The sequence below is a fragment of the Melospiza melodia genome, chromosome 10 (assembly GCF_035770615.1).
Source record: "Melospiza melodia melodia isolate bMelMel2 chromosome 10, bMelMel2.pri, whole genome shotgun sequence".
Lineage (NCBI taxonomy): Eukaryota > Metazoa > Chordata > Aves > Passeriformes > Passerellidae > Melospiza > Melospiza melodia.
This window is the reverse complement of record NC_086203.1, coordinates 15,105,637-15,121,128: the sequence shown is the minus strand read 5'-3', so window position 1 is coordinate 15,121,128 and position 15,492 is coordinate 15,105,637. Positions and strand designations below refer to the sequence as shown.

The 15,492-nt window shown below is 43.5% G+C and overlaps 1 protein-coding gene across 3 annotated transcripts in view; it reads left to right on the top strand.

The window, feature by feature from the left end:
* The window catches only part of MAPKAPK3 (MAPK activated protein kinase 3), a 46,653-nt gene that overhangs the window by 25,328 nt on the left and 5,833 nt on the right, over positions 1-15,492 (top strand). For all 3 annotated transcript variants that reach the window (XM_063164506.1, XM_063164505.1, XM_063164507.1), the window contains exons 3-8: positions 7,044-7,183; positions 8,029-8,093; positions 10,160-10,239; positions 11,757-11,880; positions 13,336-13,411; positions 13,566-13,690. In XM_063164506.1, the coding sequence (XP_063020576.1) occupies positions 7,044-7,183; positions 8,029-8,093; positions 10,160-10,239; positions 11,757-11,880; positions 13,336-13,411; positions 13,566-13,690 (610 nt within the window). The remainder of the gene's footprint in view (positions 1-7,043; positions 7,184-8,028; positions 8,094-10,159; positions 10,240-11,756; positions 11,881-13,335; positions 13,412-13,565; positions 13,691-15,492) is intronic.

Here is a 15,492-nt window from a genome sequence, read left to right as displayed (position 1 = left end):
AAACCTCATATCAGACACTTGAGTAAAATTACAAGGTAAGAAAGGTCATAATTTTCAGCTGAAATTTTAGATTTCCTTTTCCTCAATTTGGAAATTTAGGAAGAGTGAAAATAGTGGCAGAGCTAGAGATTATTTTATTTTAATCACAGATTAGCATGTCTGGGTTTTGGAAAGGGCTTCACAGCAGGTCTCCCCAGCTGCTGGATATTGACTGCAGGTGTTGAATGCAGTTGTCAGTGCTGGCTAAACAGCATTTTGTGGTAGAAATTGCCATCAGGAGAAGGTAGAGAGAGGAGCTGATTTTTAGGCATTCTTGTATAAACAAGTGTTGGAGGATGTTCCTGTCTGGTAGCAGCATGTTAGTAGCTGTTGGTAATTTATTTTTCTTCTAAAATCCATTTGCAGTGTTTTGAATACAACAGAAGCCACATGCAGCTGGTTTGTAGCCTGTCACAACTGAGAATAGCTGGAATCTTACAGTGCCAGTAGGAATATTTTTCCATCCACACAGAACAAGCACAGTATTAAAATACAAAGTAATATTATGGTTCTAGCAAAATACACAGCATGCTTTTTATTTAAATCTCTATATATTTTTATTTAAATCTCCCATGGTATTGAGTGTACAGTTGCATGTATTTGGCACTGCAGCTCAAATACATTCATGTAAGATTATCAAAGTATCAGCAAAGTCACTTGTCTTTGTGGGCATTTTGGCTCATTTTTGTGCTTCCTTTTATGTCAACCTCACGAGATGTGCAAGGGGATACCTTTGAAATGTATCCTGGCCCCCAGCCTTGCCATTTCAGCTTCATTCCCTGTATCTCCACTAACGTTTATGAGCAAAGACAGCTGACCTTTGCAGAGTGAATGGCTAGTTGCATGTGTAATTAGAGCATTAATAGAGCTGTGTCTCATTTATTTACCTCAGGTTGTAGAGCCATAGCGAGGGCCTGCTGGTGACTCCAGTACTGCTACAATAAATAAAATTCAGAAACCACACCAAAGTTATTTTTGAGAGACCTGGTTGATTCACTGCAGCTGAGAGGCTTGGAGCAAAATAATATTTATGTGGTGTGTGCTCTCTGGGGATGGAGAAACAAGAGTGAGCAAAGTTCTTCAGCAGACTTGCTGTACATCCAGTGCTCAAACTCTTAGAAGAAAAAGAAAAATCTCTCTGTTAAACTGTTCTTTTTCTCTTTGTCCATTCCACTCTTTTCTCCTGTTTTCCCTTTACAACATGTGTGTGTGGAATTTGAAGTGGGGTGTGTCAGCAGGGAGCTGATTTCAGCCTGGCTCTCACTCCACGTGCAGAGAATCCTCCCCGAGTCCTTTGCACTTTGGCTTGTGCTGGCAGGGCCCCAAAGATCTGCTGCACTTCTGCCATTTCCAGGAGCAGCTGAGTAGAGACTGGAAGAGTGGAGGGAAGAGGTGGGTAGAGAAAGGCCCTTCAGGGCAGGCAGTACAGCCCTGACACTCTGTAGGTGAGGGAAAGGATTCAATACCACAGGCAGGAGTGATAGAAAATTGTGCTGCTCACTGTTGTTCCTGTTATTAGCTTGTAGAATTCCACCTTTGGGATTGACTGTCTGTCTGAGCCCCATGGAGAGGACAGGGAATGCCAGCTTGGCCAGCTCTGCAGGAATTGGGATGACAGTTTTGTTTCAATAAAGCCTCCAAGCAGGTTTCATTTCCAGCAGCCTAAGCTGGATTTGAAATAACAGCAGAAAAGTGAAAGGTTTACAGATGACCCTCCACCTGTGCCTGCCCTGGTTTTAGCCCTTAGACTGATGCTTCAGTGCTAAATAATTCCAGCAGAAGTGTGTTGTGTTGCTTCCATTTCAAAGAGCAGAATGGGTGCTTCCTTGGAGGTTTGCAGGAGTGGATTCCCACTGCTGCCATTGCAGGCTCACTCATGGCTCGTGCTGCAGCTCCCCTGATGATGGGCACTGCTGATGTGTGAGGAAGGAAACCTTGATCATTTCAATTCCTTGAGTGCTCTAACACAAAGCATGGCTTTATCCCTTCTGAAGAGACCTGGAAACAGATAAAGATTATTAACATTGAATTAGAAGATATATTGGAAATAATCAGAATGTAATAAAAGACAAAACATCCAAAGCCATACTGATAGCTCTTTTTTCTTTCCTTTTTTCTTTTTTCCCCCCCTTTACTTTTAGTAGCATAGGGGAGGGAGGGGATGAAAGAAACATTATCCAGGCCTCTTTTTGCCATCTAACCCTCTTGAATAAAGAATGACTGGAAGAACTGCTCTGCTGCAAATGGTGTCAGGTTCTGTGTATCACTGTGAATTCAGCTCCCAAGGCTTATTTGTAGGACTCAGCATTTTTGTAACAGCCACACACAAAGAAGAAAGCAGGCAAAAAGCCCCTACATTGAGCCCCTTAGACCTTTTATTTCCCAGCTAGAGACATAAATAAGCCACATATAAGTGCCTATATGTCATTATTGCATGCTGAGGAGCCTTAGGACTGAAAATTTCTGCAGGTTCCATTTCTGTTTTAAGCATGGGAAGCCTTCATGTGAGGAAGATAGCAGAGAGACTATAAAACTGATTGTCTTGTGAAGGGCAGTTCAGATTCTGAAACTGGTGCATATAAGAAAGGCATGGTTGCAGTGTCAGATGCTGCTTTGTTGTACTTTGTTGTAGCACATGGAATAGATGAGAACTGAGCCTGTAACACTTCTAATCCAAGCACAGAGCCTAGTTTGGAACTAGGAAGAACTGCTGAAGTTTAAAATAAATAAAAAAGTATAGTGGAGGTCTCAATCTCCTATGTAGGGAGCAGACAGCAGATCTGACAGGAACCTGTGTAATCTGGCAGTGCAAATTAAAGTTACTGAGAAGTGGTTGTTTCCTGTCCTCAGCCTGTTCCCTCCCCAGGCCCATGGATATCTTGCCTCTCAGTTGTTACAGTTTCAGAGTCCAGAAGATCACTTGGCACTCCCTGGAGCCCTGGGATTATTTCCTGTATAGATCAGACCATTAAGGTATGAGGACTCCTGCTGTCCCTCCTTGTGTATACCACACTGAATCAATGCAAAAGCTATTAGAAGATACTGTGTCACTTCTTTTTGTTTCTTTTCTTTTTTTGTTTCTTTTTTTTGTTTGTTTCTTTTTTCCTTTTCCTTTGCCTTTCCATCAAGAAATTCTGCAGTTCAGAATTTGTTTGGCAGGTGCTCCCCAGCCAGGCCAATGCCCCAGAATAAGAGTTCAGGCCTCCCTGCACTGCCCTGGCCCTGAGCTGGCAGCACATCCTGGAGTGTGTGCTGGCATCTGCCCTCTTGTTCCTCAGGAACAGCCTGAGCACTCCCACTGTGCTGCTCTTTTCCCTCTTCAGCTTTTTCAGATATTGTGTGGATCACATCCTGTACTTTCCTACCTTCCATCCATCACCCCATTTTTTATGACCTCCCTGTTTCATCTGCTGCTCTTAGGCAGTGTTTGGTGATGCTGAGCTCCAGCAAAGCTCCAGTTTTGTACTGAGCAGCTCCTGGTGCAAACTGTCTTGTCTGACCACACACTCATGGAGCTGTGCAAAGGCTGCTGTGCTTTGTGTCTCATGAGGAATTGGGAGCATTTCTCTTGGGCTTGGTGTGCTTTTGAAATGGGGCTGTTCATGATCCTGCCCACAGCCTATCGTGACATGCTGTGACTCAGGTGAACCCAGAGGGAGCTTTAGGGCAGGACTGGGGGCTCCTGTGGGCAAAGCTGCTCTTGCCTCAAGCCAGCAGCACTGGAAAACTGATCTGAAGTTCTGGGTTTGTTCACAACAGCCTCTGCACTTTTGTACAGTGTCAGGGAACCTGGCTGAAGCCTTATCAAAGCTATTGCAGCAATAGACATAAAGCTGCTCTTTGGGCTCAGGAAGATGGAAAAATACCCATTTAAGTTCTTTGCAAGTTTGTGGTGTTTAATCACAAGTCTAAAATTTTAGACTGTGTTCCTAAATCATCACCTAAATTTTGCAGAAATTGGTGCTTTCAACCCTACACAGCTTTCATTTTACAAGTGTCTGTGTCTATAAAATGTCTTAAAAGGTACAGTTCTGCCTTCCAGTTTTAGACATAAAGAGAAGATTTAATTTATTTTTGAACTTCAGAAAGAGAAATCCAAAGGTTAACAGTTGGTTGGTATATCAGATGTTACTTGGTATGTGTTTTTGCTCTTTATTTTTGAATTTCCCTTTCTCTGCTCCTGCAGGTGTCATCTTGACACGAGTACATTCAATCTTGGCACAAAAAAGTGTACAAAACTTACTTGAAGTGTGGAGAAAAGAAACTGCAGCATCCTTGTGTGCATCCAAATGCTTGTAAAAGCTTTTCAGAGAGGGAGAATTGAATTCTTTGAAACACTTTTCATAAGCACTTGGTACAAACCTGAAAAATAGCATCTCTGTGCCTTGTGCAAGCACAGCAGACACAGATGATAGTGCAGTTACATTAATATAGAGAATGGGAATGTCTGATCAGTAGCACAGGATAGAGCAGAAGCTTTTGGAAGCATCCTACTCCAAAGTGGCTTTAATCCAGTAATATCCAAACAATGAACACTGTAAGGCCTGGTTAGTCCTGAGGGTGTTTGGGCTTTACTGTGGCACATGTAATTTAATGAACTTTTGAAGAGGCCTCCAGGCAACAGCCCAAACTCAGAAGGGCAGAGGGGAAAATTCTGCTGGACAGTCCTAGTGAGCTAGAGCCCAGTGGCTGTGAAGGAAAGGCTGCTGAAAGGGCTGGTGGCTGAAAGAAGCAAAGCAAGCACACTGGGACTCACTAGCAGGCTCTTTGTCCACATTGGAGCCATGTCTCTCTTTAGGAAGTGATTTCTGTTGGAAATGAGGCCAGAGCCAGGCTGGAGCAGGAAGGAAGGGGCAGACAGTGATCCCCAAGGGCGTGCTCTGGGTGCACAATGAGAGCCCTGCAGGAGGAGCTTGGCTGCCAGGGCAGTGCCCTTGGCCAGAGAGCTCCTGCAGCCCCTGCTCTGCTGGAAACCTGGAGCTGTGCAGGAGCTCTGGGGCCAGGGTGGGCTCAGTGCAGCTGCACACTCGGCTGCAGGGCCAGCTGCCCTCCTGAGCCCACTTGTGCCCTCCTGCAGCCTTCCTGTGCTTCTCAGAAAAACAAAAATGTGCCCTCAGCAGAGGAGCACTTGTCACCCTTTTGCTGTTCTTGGCCTGGAACACAAGCATTTACCCTCCTTCCAGTCATTCCCAAGCACTTCCCCAGCATTGTGTGAAGGGCTACAGACCTTTCCTGCTATCATCCTTTGTCTGCTCTGCTGAAAGGGATGCTGAAGCACCAAACAAGTGTAAGATTTTTTCCCCCAGTGATGTAAATTGTCTTTATTGAAGTCAATAAAGAAAACAGAATTTGCATCTTCCTTCCTGTGACCTTTCAAAAACGTGTTTGCCTGTATTGAAGGTGCCTGTGACACCATTTATGGCTTAACTTGGCTATTGAATGGGAGCAGTTTCTTGCTCTGATTCATAGGTCCCTAATGACAGGTTACATGTTAATTCTTGTTTTCAGCAATTATCATGCACTTGTGTTTTCACTGGAACCTAATAGCAAACATGAGTGGAAAGAGCTTCAGGCTAAGGCCTAATAGTCATCAATGGTACTTTTTATTTGCCTGTCTGAAAACAGTTGTTGTGAGCCTTTTCTAACATAAATATATCAGAGGTGTTTGTTCTTTACTTGTTTTTTATTCTGTTTCACTACATTTAACAATGCTTTATATAGCATCAGTTTTGTTGCTGCTCCATCATCACCATGATTATTACCATAGGGCATTCCATCTCCAACTCAGATCACAGCTGCATTGTGCAGGAGCTGTACAAATGTGCAGTAAAGGGAGGGTCTGTCACAAAGTGTTAGTGCTGTCTGGAGAGCTGAGGCAGAGAGGAGCAGGCACGATTCAGCAATGTGTCCCTACTGCACAAAGCTCAGTTGTGGTGTTGGGTACAGAGCAGAGCTTCAGACAGCAGGGGACACACTTCTTGTGCAGAGCTTGCAGGATCAGGAAGGATGAGCTCTTGCTGCCCTTCTAGAGATCAGTGCCTTTAAAATAAACTGGCCTTGCATGTGACAGAAAAAAGTTCAAGCATCTAGATAGCCAAAGGTCCCTTTCTTACCTTGGTGGGGTTAGAAGTGTGTGTAATATTTAAGAAGCATATTCAGAGTCACTGTAAAAGTCCTCATTGTTTCAAATCTCACTTAACTTACAGGATTTGCAGTGCACCCACCTGGAGGTCTCTTCTCCCTCCAGCAGCTGCCTCCAGCAGGTGGGAGAGTTATTGTTCTTAGCAGGGGGATTCTCTGTTTAAAAGTTTTGCAAACACATAAGAAAAATTTGCTGTTTTCCATCCAGACATGGGTAAGATAGACCTGTCTCCATCTCAGGTTCAAAATCCCTCCTTGTGGTGGTGTTCACAGGGGTCCCAGGATGAGGGAAGAGATGAGAATGTTGACTCCATGTTTCAGAAGGCTGATTTGTTATTTTATGATATATATTATATTAAAACTATACTAAAAGAACAGAAGAAAGGATTTCATCAGAAGGCTGCTAAGAGTAGAAAAGAATGATAACAAAGGCTTGTGGCTGACTGAGACAGTCCAGACAGCTGACTGTGATTGGCCATTAATTAGAAACAGCCACATGAGACCAATCCCAGATGCACCTGTTGCATTCCACAGCAGCAGATAATCATTTAATCATTGTTTACATTTTGTTCTTGAGGCTTCTCAGCTTCTCAGGAGAAAAAAGTCCTAAGGAAAGGATTTTTCAGAAAATATCATGACTACACCTCCTCACTGTCATTCAAGGCCCTTCCAGCTCTAAGGGACCAGTTGTTTCTGTATTCAGTCTAACAAGCTGGACAGCCCAGAGAAGGTGAAAATGTCACGATGGATTCTCATCCTTTGTCTGGAGAAGTTTTCCTCGTGTGGAGCTCATCTCTGGGGTTGGTGCCAGTTGCAGCAGGACCCTGGTGCCTCCCTGACTTTGCTCTGCTCTTTCTCCACAGCTCCTGTACGACAACCCCAAGGCGCGGCAGGAGGTCGAGTATCACTGGAGAGCCTCGGGGTGCCCTCACATTGTCCATGTCCTGGATGTGTATGAGAACATCCACAATGGCAAGAGATGCCTGCTCATTGTCATGGAATGGTAGGGACCAGCAGCTGCCCCTCACCAGGCACTGCCTTGGGAGGGATGGAGGGAGGAGGAGAATGGGAGAATGTGTTGGCTCAGGTGGCAGCTGGGAGATTTCTCAGCAGCACAATTTTGGTTTGCACAGGAAATCTCTTGTTCCCTTTATGGAACTGATAAGGAAAACAGTGCAGCTGCTCCAGCCATCCTGTGTGCTGGAAGAATGAGGAGCCTTTACCAGAAAATAAATTTTCATTGTGCTCCATAGCAATTGTCCTCATTAAAGCATTGACTGATGAATACACCTTTGAAAGATGTCTCTATCAACATATTCTGCTTTGGTCGTGATCAGCTTCCAAGTTTAGATGTAAATCCAGTGATCCATTGTGATCTGTCTTGTCATAACTACTTTCACTCTAACTTTCCCTCTTCTCTCCCTAGCCTCCAATACTACAGTTATTGTCCTTTTCACTGAGGACAAATTAATAATTATTTTAGATGTCTTTGCTTCTTTCTTTTTCTTCCTCTCCACCCTTTACATGAAACAAGATTATTGTCAGCCACCCAGTGCCTGCATATCTGACTGCCCATCTTTGTGTGTCATGTTCCCTATGACAGGGTCTATCAAACTGAAAGCATCAAAACTCCCTGGTCTTATTTTGTTTTCTATTTATGCCATATCAGAATGGCTTTCTGCATTGATGTGAGTGAGTGTGATGTTTAGGAAGCACTGGCATAGGAGGCAGCTTGTAATCTTTATTTGTTTCTGCTGTGGTTCCATGAGATTATATGGATGCACAGTCAGGTGTTAATTTTGTCCTTTCTGCTAATATAAGGTGGGGGTTTTGTGTTCTTTGTTTCAGCATGGAAGGAGGAGAGCTGTTCAGCAGGATCCAGGAGAGAGGAGACCAAGCTTTCACTGAGAGAGGTAAAACATTGCAAGTTTAAAATTAAAGTTTGTGAAAGACTTTTCTTTCTTCTCCATTTCTCTGCCCTCTGTTTCCTCTTAGGAATTTTTCTTTGATTTTATCTATGGTGGTGTTTGTTGTTTTAATTATTGTTATTTATCTCACTGTGTCTTAAGAGTGATTTTGAAAAGTTCCCAAGAACCAGGAATTATGAGAATTGGCCAAGTTCAGGCAAAATGTGGAAGGCTTAGAGAAAAATCTTTCTACAAATCTGCTCAGCTTTTTCATTTCTGTACCCTGGGAGAGTCTGTTCCTCTGATCCCTGGTCCTGTGCCAGAGCACCTCTGCCATGATCAGTGCAGCTCCTGCTGGGATCTCTCTCTGGCTGTCCCTCAAGCAGCAGCACTGGGTCATGAGTGTAATGAGCAAATCACATCTGATGAAATATCTCCTGTTCAAGGGTTTTAAAGCACTACTTGAAAGGAAGTGTTATTAACCACACTGTAAACAAACCTGCCTGTCTCTAGGAGGGAATAAGCACAGCCCTGCCATGAGGCAGGGACAGAGCTTGCCCTAGACTAGTCTTGCCATTTTTATTGTCTTTGCTATTTATTATTGACAGAGAACCACAGGTCCCATTGACCATGGTTCTCCTTGCCCCCTCACAGCAGACCAGCGCTCGTTTCTGCTCAAAGTGAAACCATTCATATTTGTAAGGTGATAGTGTTTGTAACTATTGGCCTGACAAATTGATTAGAAGCAGAAAAATACACACCCAGGCTTGTAAATTACTGTGACTTATTTTACAGGTCTGGTTTAGAGGCCAGTCTGTTTTCTTTTTGTGTGTTTCCTAGCCTGGGATGAATCCTTTCTAGTCCTGTTAGAGACTTGTGCAGGGAAAATAAGCATTTTTAGAAACTTTATTTGTTCTTCCCTAAAGTCCAAATTCCAGGGAGAAAACTGATTCCGTGAATTTTAGCAACTGCACTCTACTAAAAACGTTACTTTTCTACAGTACAGAGCATTGTATAGCATAATTACTTACTCAGAAATCACCTGGTTAAACAAAAAAACCACTTTCATTCTTTCCTGAGGTGAATGAGCCCTGTGCCACTGGATTCCCCAGGTTCACTGCCTGATTATATAGCCACAGCTTCCCATTAGGACCAGGAGGGAGGAGGTTGTGCAAGGTTTTCCCCAAAGAACAGGAGTGTTTCTGCATTCTGATTGTCCTTGTCTGAGGTGGTATAGTTTCACTCTCAGGCCATGTGAAAAAGGATTCCAGGTTGCAGTACAAGTTCTGCCTATGCAGAGCCCAGAGGGTCAGGTTGAAGTTTCTGTTGTTTCCCTGTCAATGGAGATGTGATATAATGCTCACATGGGAATGTCATTCTTGCTCTGAAACCCCTCCCTGTGTAACTGAACCCTTCCAGACTCCCAGAGCATTGCTGTTGCAAGGTAATTCCACCACTAGAATTTCCCACTGGGGCTATGTTAAATTCTTGAAACATTATTTCAAAGGTGGCAGTTTGGCCTTTGCTGAATAGAACTGTTGGTTTTGTTCCTCCTGATGAAAAACTTCTAAAGACAGTGAGGAATTAAGAGGTGACCTATCCTAAAATTACTATATTGTTATGTTGCTCTATTTTTAGAATCTGATAGATCATCCCCCTGAACTAGAAGCTGAAAGTTAAATTTCTGTCTCAAACAACCAAGGACATGTCCTGGACAATCAGAGATAGGTTCTTGCTGGGGCTCCTTTTCTTAACAGCTGCTGCTTGTGTACCTGCTCTGCTCTTGCTGCTTTTTTTGGTGAGCAAATTAAAGCACGAATTTCCAAGTTCCTGAGGAGTCTGAGCTATTGGGCTGCAGTTCCTGCTCAGGAGGAGGCTGAGCAGCCAGGCAGTGGGGGCTCAGTGCCTGCAAACCCAAAACACAGCTGTTAGGGCTAATTTTAGGGTTTCTCTAGTCCTGACGCTTGCCCCATGTTCCAGCAAGCTGTTTGTAAGCCATGAGCATTCCCAAGCATGTCCCTGAATTCCAGTGGGAATGTTAATGTGACCTTTCTCTAAAATTGTATTTATAGAGGCCTCTGAAATAATGAGAGACATTGGGACAGCCATCCAGTACCTGCACTCCATGAACATTGCACACAGAGATGTCAAGGTGAGCCCCAAGGGGTGTGGGCTGGGGAATAGAGCTCATGGCAGGAGGAAACTTGGGCAGCAGTGATTTCAACAGAGCTGGGAGTGCAGTCAGATGGTCAAAGTGTTCCTGTTCCTCTGCCAGTGTGAGAAAGGATTTGCTCACTAGTTTGCAACTAGTCCAAGGTTGGAATATTCATGTGTGCTAATGCCTTCCAGTTGTGTACAGAATGCAGAAAAATCTCATGATAGTCAGATGCTTAGTTAAAGAGGTACTGCCCACTTGCAATCCATTAATTAGCAAGAAAATAGCACTCCTTCAAGTGAACCTGTAACTTATAGATGCCTCTATGTATAGTCTTTTCCACTTATTAGTTGCTTTCAGCATCATACTTGTATTAAAAAAAAAAAAAAAAAAAAAAATAAATCCACAAAAACCCCAAGCAGCACAACCCCCTTCAGAAAAAGGGGAAACTTCTGGGAGGAACAATATCAATTTCATGCATTTAACCCACTTCAATAAGTGTGTGAATATCTGGGAAAATAGGCAGATCTCAGTTACTGCCAGCATTTAATGAGGTAAAATTTGCACCCCAATCTCGTTGTAGGTGTTTGTCAGAGTTTGTAGGGCTGTATTTTGTGTAGGGCTGTATTATATGTAGGGCTGTATTTTGTGTAGGGCTGTATTATATGTAGGGCTGTATTTTATGTAGGGCTGTATTTTATGTTCAGGCTCTGGAGTGCTCAGCACAACAAAGCCAAGCTCGCTGCACTCTGGCATTTCCAGTGCAGGGACACAGCAGGGGATGGAATGTGCAGGACAGCAGTGCTTGTAATGATAGACTGAGACATCAGATCAATTCCACAGCTCTGAGCTGGTGGATTTTCTACAGATGTTTGTGTGTTTAGCTGGAGGGAGAGCTGACACATCATGGTGTCACCAGGGGGTAAACTGGGAAATGAGTTGAACTAATTGGAGATAATGGAAATACCCTGTTGTCCCTGTTCTGGAGCACAGGAGCTTGTATTTCCCTCTGTGCCACTTCTGCCTGTATGGAGTGTGGAGCAAGAGTGGAATTACCTCAGGTTTCAGGAGACAGAGGAGGGGGGGCAGCAAAGGGCCTGTGTCTGTATCAGTTAATTCTGATGGAGCTGTGTCAGTTGCTTGTGGGGGCTTTGGCTGAGGATTTCCCTTGTCCTGCCCCTGGGGTGCTTGAGGCTCAGTGTGATGTCAGATCAGCTGCTGTCACCACACAGATCAGTCCCAGGAAGTGCAGGGAACTGGGAGAGGTTCAAGAATCCAGACTGGATGCCCACTGGACAGGGTTTTGTGGTTTTCTCTCCCAAATAACCTTGCTAAGAAGGATGTTGATGCTTAGCCTGAGGAGAAGTGCTGCCTGTTGGGAAGGAACTTGCTGTATGTTTGATGGGGTTGTGACAGAAGTAAGAAGACCTAAATGGTGGTGGTGGATTTGACTTGTCAGCTCATTAGAGACATCTCTTCATTGTCCTGTTTGTCCTCTTTTGGTGGCCTTCCAGCCTGAAAACCTGCTTTACACATCTAAAGACAAAGATCCTGTGCTCAAACTCACAGACTTCGGCTTTGCCAAAGAAACCACTGTAAATGCACTGCAGACCCCCTGTTACACTCCTTACTATGTGGGTGAGTTATCCAAGGCACATTTCTTCTGTGTTTCTGTCATTCCTTCCCTTGCAGTGGGTGGGAAATCTTCTATTCTGGGTGTAATGTGAAGTGTTAGCCTCCAGGATTTAAGCTGGGATCCAATCCAAACCTGAAGTCTGGTTCCAGTACAGTTCAGTGCTCCTGCTTTCTGCCTTGGTGACAGAGGAAAAAGCCTTCACAAGATATACAAATGGAGATACACAAGGAGAGAGAAGGAATTCCTTCTGATTACACATGAAGTAATCCTGGTGTTTCCTCTGAATGATGCAATAAAAGCCATAATTTGAATTGAGCTTTGTGATATTTGGGTATTTCTGTGCTAAACTTCCCATAGGTTAAATTAAAGCAATAAGAGAGAAGAGTATTGCCTCAGCTGTAAACCTTCTTTAAGCTGGCAAATTGAGGAATTAGTAATGAAGAACCAACATGACTTAATCACAGCAGAATTTTTCCTTCATTTTTTCCAAAGTTGAAGCACTGTGTAATGAATGCCACAGCAGAATGTCCTTCATGCACTCATTTTAGTCTTGAGTTAATAGTCATTCATCACATGGTTTGACTGGGGCAGTCCATGCTTGGAATTTCTTTGCTGGGAAAAGGACTTAATTTGTTTGAAAAATTACTTCTTTGATAAAAGTTTGCATAGTTTTCTGTATTGGAAGAGACTTATTCACTGGGAGCAGATAATCACATTAGCAATGCTCTTTTTTTTTATGCCTTCTTCTGTATTTTTGTGAGCTGGGTTTAGTGATAAAATGTTAGGGAGTTTACACACGTATGTTTTTTATGCCTTTATATTTGTGTATAAACAAGCTGACATTTCCCTTCTCAACACCTTTTTATAAACCAGCATGATTGCTCATATGTTTAAAGAATAATTTTCCTTACAAAATCAAGCTCCCTGGCAGTTTACCTGCCCCAGGGGACAAAAAAATCCCCTCTAAATGTATCTCTGTCTAATTTTGTTACTTAGTGGAAAAAATATAATGCTCTGGAGGCCAAAGAAAAATACAGTGCCCTGTAGCTGCTGGAGCTAAACACACCACCCAGGTATCATTCAAAATTTTATCACAGCTCCAGTAGGGCCTTTCTATTCTGATTGCTGGAACATATGCTCCTGCCTCTTTCAGTGCAGTGTCTCCCTGCACACATTTAGCTGTAGCTCCTTCTGCTTTTTGGTAATCTTAGTACTCCCTTGAGCAGAGAGACACCAAGGTGAGGAGTAGGGCATTTTTCCAGCTCTGTTCCTCCTTTTTAAAACTACTTTAAATGCCTTTAGGAACTTGTCAGTCAAAAGTGGTACCCAGTTCCTGCAGTGAGTTGTGGTTTTTAATGCCTCTGATACCTGTTGCTGAAGTGCTGCTACTTACAAAATAATGGAGATGAAGAGAAATACCTGGTACTCTGTTTACCTGTGATTTTAATCTTCTGCAGCCCCAGAAGTCCTTGGTCCTGAGAAGTATGACAAATCATGTGACATGTGGTCATTGGGTGTCATCACATATATTCTGTAAGTATTTGGGAAGGAACATGTTAAAGCTGCACTCACAAGTAATTGTTCACTGGGATCCTGCAGCCTGCAGTAGAATATAAGCTTGAATAAAACATTTTTAGAGGTGAAAGGACTCCCCTAGTTATGAAAACTCTTTTGTCCACTCTTACAGTCTGTGTGGGTTCCCCCCATTCTACTCCAACACCGGTCAAGCCATTTCTCCAGGGATGAAGAGAAGAATTCGGATGGGGCAATATGGATTTCCCAATCCAGAGTGGGCTGAAGTGTCAGAGGAAGGTAAAAATCCTCCCTGGTGCTGATGAGTGGGAGCATGGTGGTGTGCAGTGCTGCAGTGCTTACAAAGAGACTATTTCTAAAAATCTGTCTGAGCTTTTGTTTCCCTTTCCTCTACAATTTAAATCCATTTTTTGTAAGGTGCTACAGAGAACGACTGGGAACTGAGATACCAGCCAGCAACCTCTGTGCTACAAAAAGCAAATGACTACTGAAAACCTTCTTTCAAAATCCAGCTAGTGCTAGTGAATGCTGATATTAAACCCTCTTGAAACAGAAGACTCTAATCCTGAGAAAGGAGACAGCCTGGACAGCTCCAATGCAAGCTGAGCTGGAAGAAAGGCAAACTCTCTTAAGAATTTATTCAGTCTTTGCCCTCCTTGGTGATCCAGGCAGCAAGGATGGCAAGTTTTCATGTTAGCTTTTTGGGATGTGGGAATTTGCTAGCTGCCACTTAAATCAAGGTCAACAATTTATTTTGTATAAGTCATTGATCAAAAGCTGCTGGGCTCAAATCAGTGTCCTGAAAGTGGGTATTTTTGATTCCCTCTTATCCTGCCAGTCTCATAAGCTGGAAGTCTCACCTGCCTGTCATATTAAAGAGAAGGGTCAGCAATATCTGGGCTTATCTGTTTTTCTTACAAGCCCTTTATACTGCTGTGATCCTGGTTTTGTCTGCTGTTCAGCAGTAACAAATCATCCTTGGACCCTGCTGTGCTCTGTGGCATCTTCACCCCTCACTGCACCTCGTGGCTGTGTGCAGCACAGCCTGCTGAACATTGTTGAGGGAGATGTTTTAGTCATGGGTTTCTGGCTAAATATTTTCTCTGCTTTGGGTCTTGTTCATATTCCAGCAGTTAAAAACAGGCTAGAGGAGCTTGGTGAGAGAACATGCACTTGCACTGTGTGTGGGTTTCTATGTGCTTGTGTGGATGGACACAGGGGCCCTCTACCTTCCATCCTATAAGATCATCTCATCTGTAGGTGTTCTTTAGGCTGATGAGGCACCTGCAGGAGGATGCTGCTTTTTTCCCCTGTGTTGTGCTGTCCTTGTCCTTTGCAGCCTCTCAACAAATCAAACTTGTACCTCTGGCAACTTCTTACAAGCATTTAGTCATCTTGCATGTGATGTTCCTAAAAGAGAACTCCTTTTTAGAAGTTCTTACAGGTTTCCAAAGGAAATTTTGTGTAAGTCCCAAATAACTTCCTTTGGATGCAGTGTTTCCAGTCTGTCCACCCACATTCATGGAACTCTTGTCTAGCCTCTCACCATCTCATATCTCAGTTATTAGTGCACTTGCTTTGGCAAATCCCATGTTCACAGAAAGCTGCTGCAAAGCCAGTTTGTGCAATCCATTTATTTGACTTTTTTGTCTTTATAGTGGCCTCTCAGTTGGCAAAGTTCATTGTTCCTTTTTTCCACAGCTTGTGCTAGTGTTCCATCATTTCTCAAAACATCAGCTTGTGTATTCATTCAGCCCATAATGCCCAGCTTGTTGCCATCTTTGAGGCAGGCAGCTTAGCAGCTTTCTGTCTCTGTGCTTCTCTTTCCCTCCAGCTGTTGCTCTCAAAGCAGTTGGTTTGGTGATTTAGAGAGCAGAGCTGGAATTCCCAGTCTTTTCTTTCCTTCTTGCCTCTTGTTTTGGATGTTTTCCTGTTTTGCCCCTTTAAACACAGTAACCTGTCCCACTGTACATGGCTTCTTAGCACAGTCACAGCAACTGGGAGGTGTTTTCAGTTTTGCAAAATGGTGTTTCTTCATTCAGCAGGTGCTTGTGTTCCCAAGGTTATTTGGGAATGCAGTC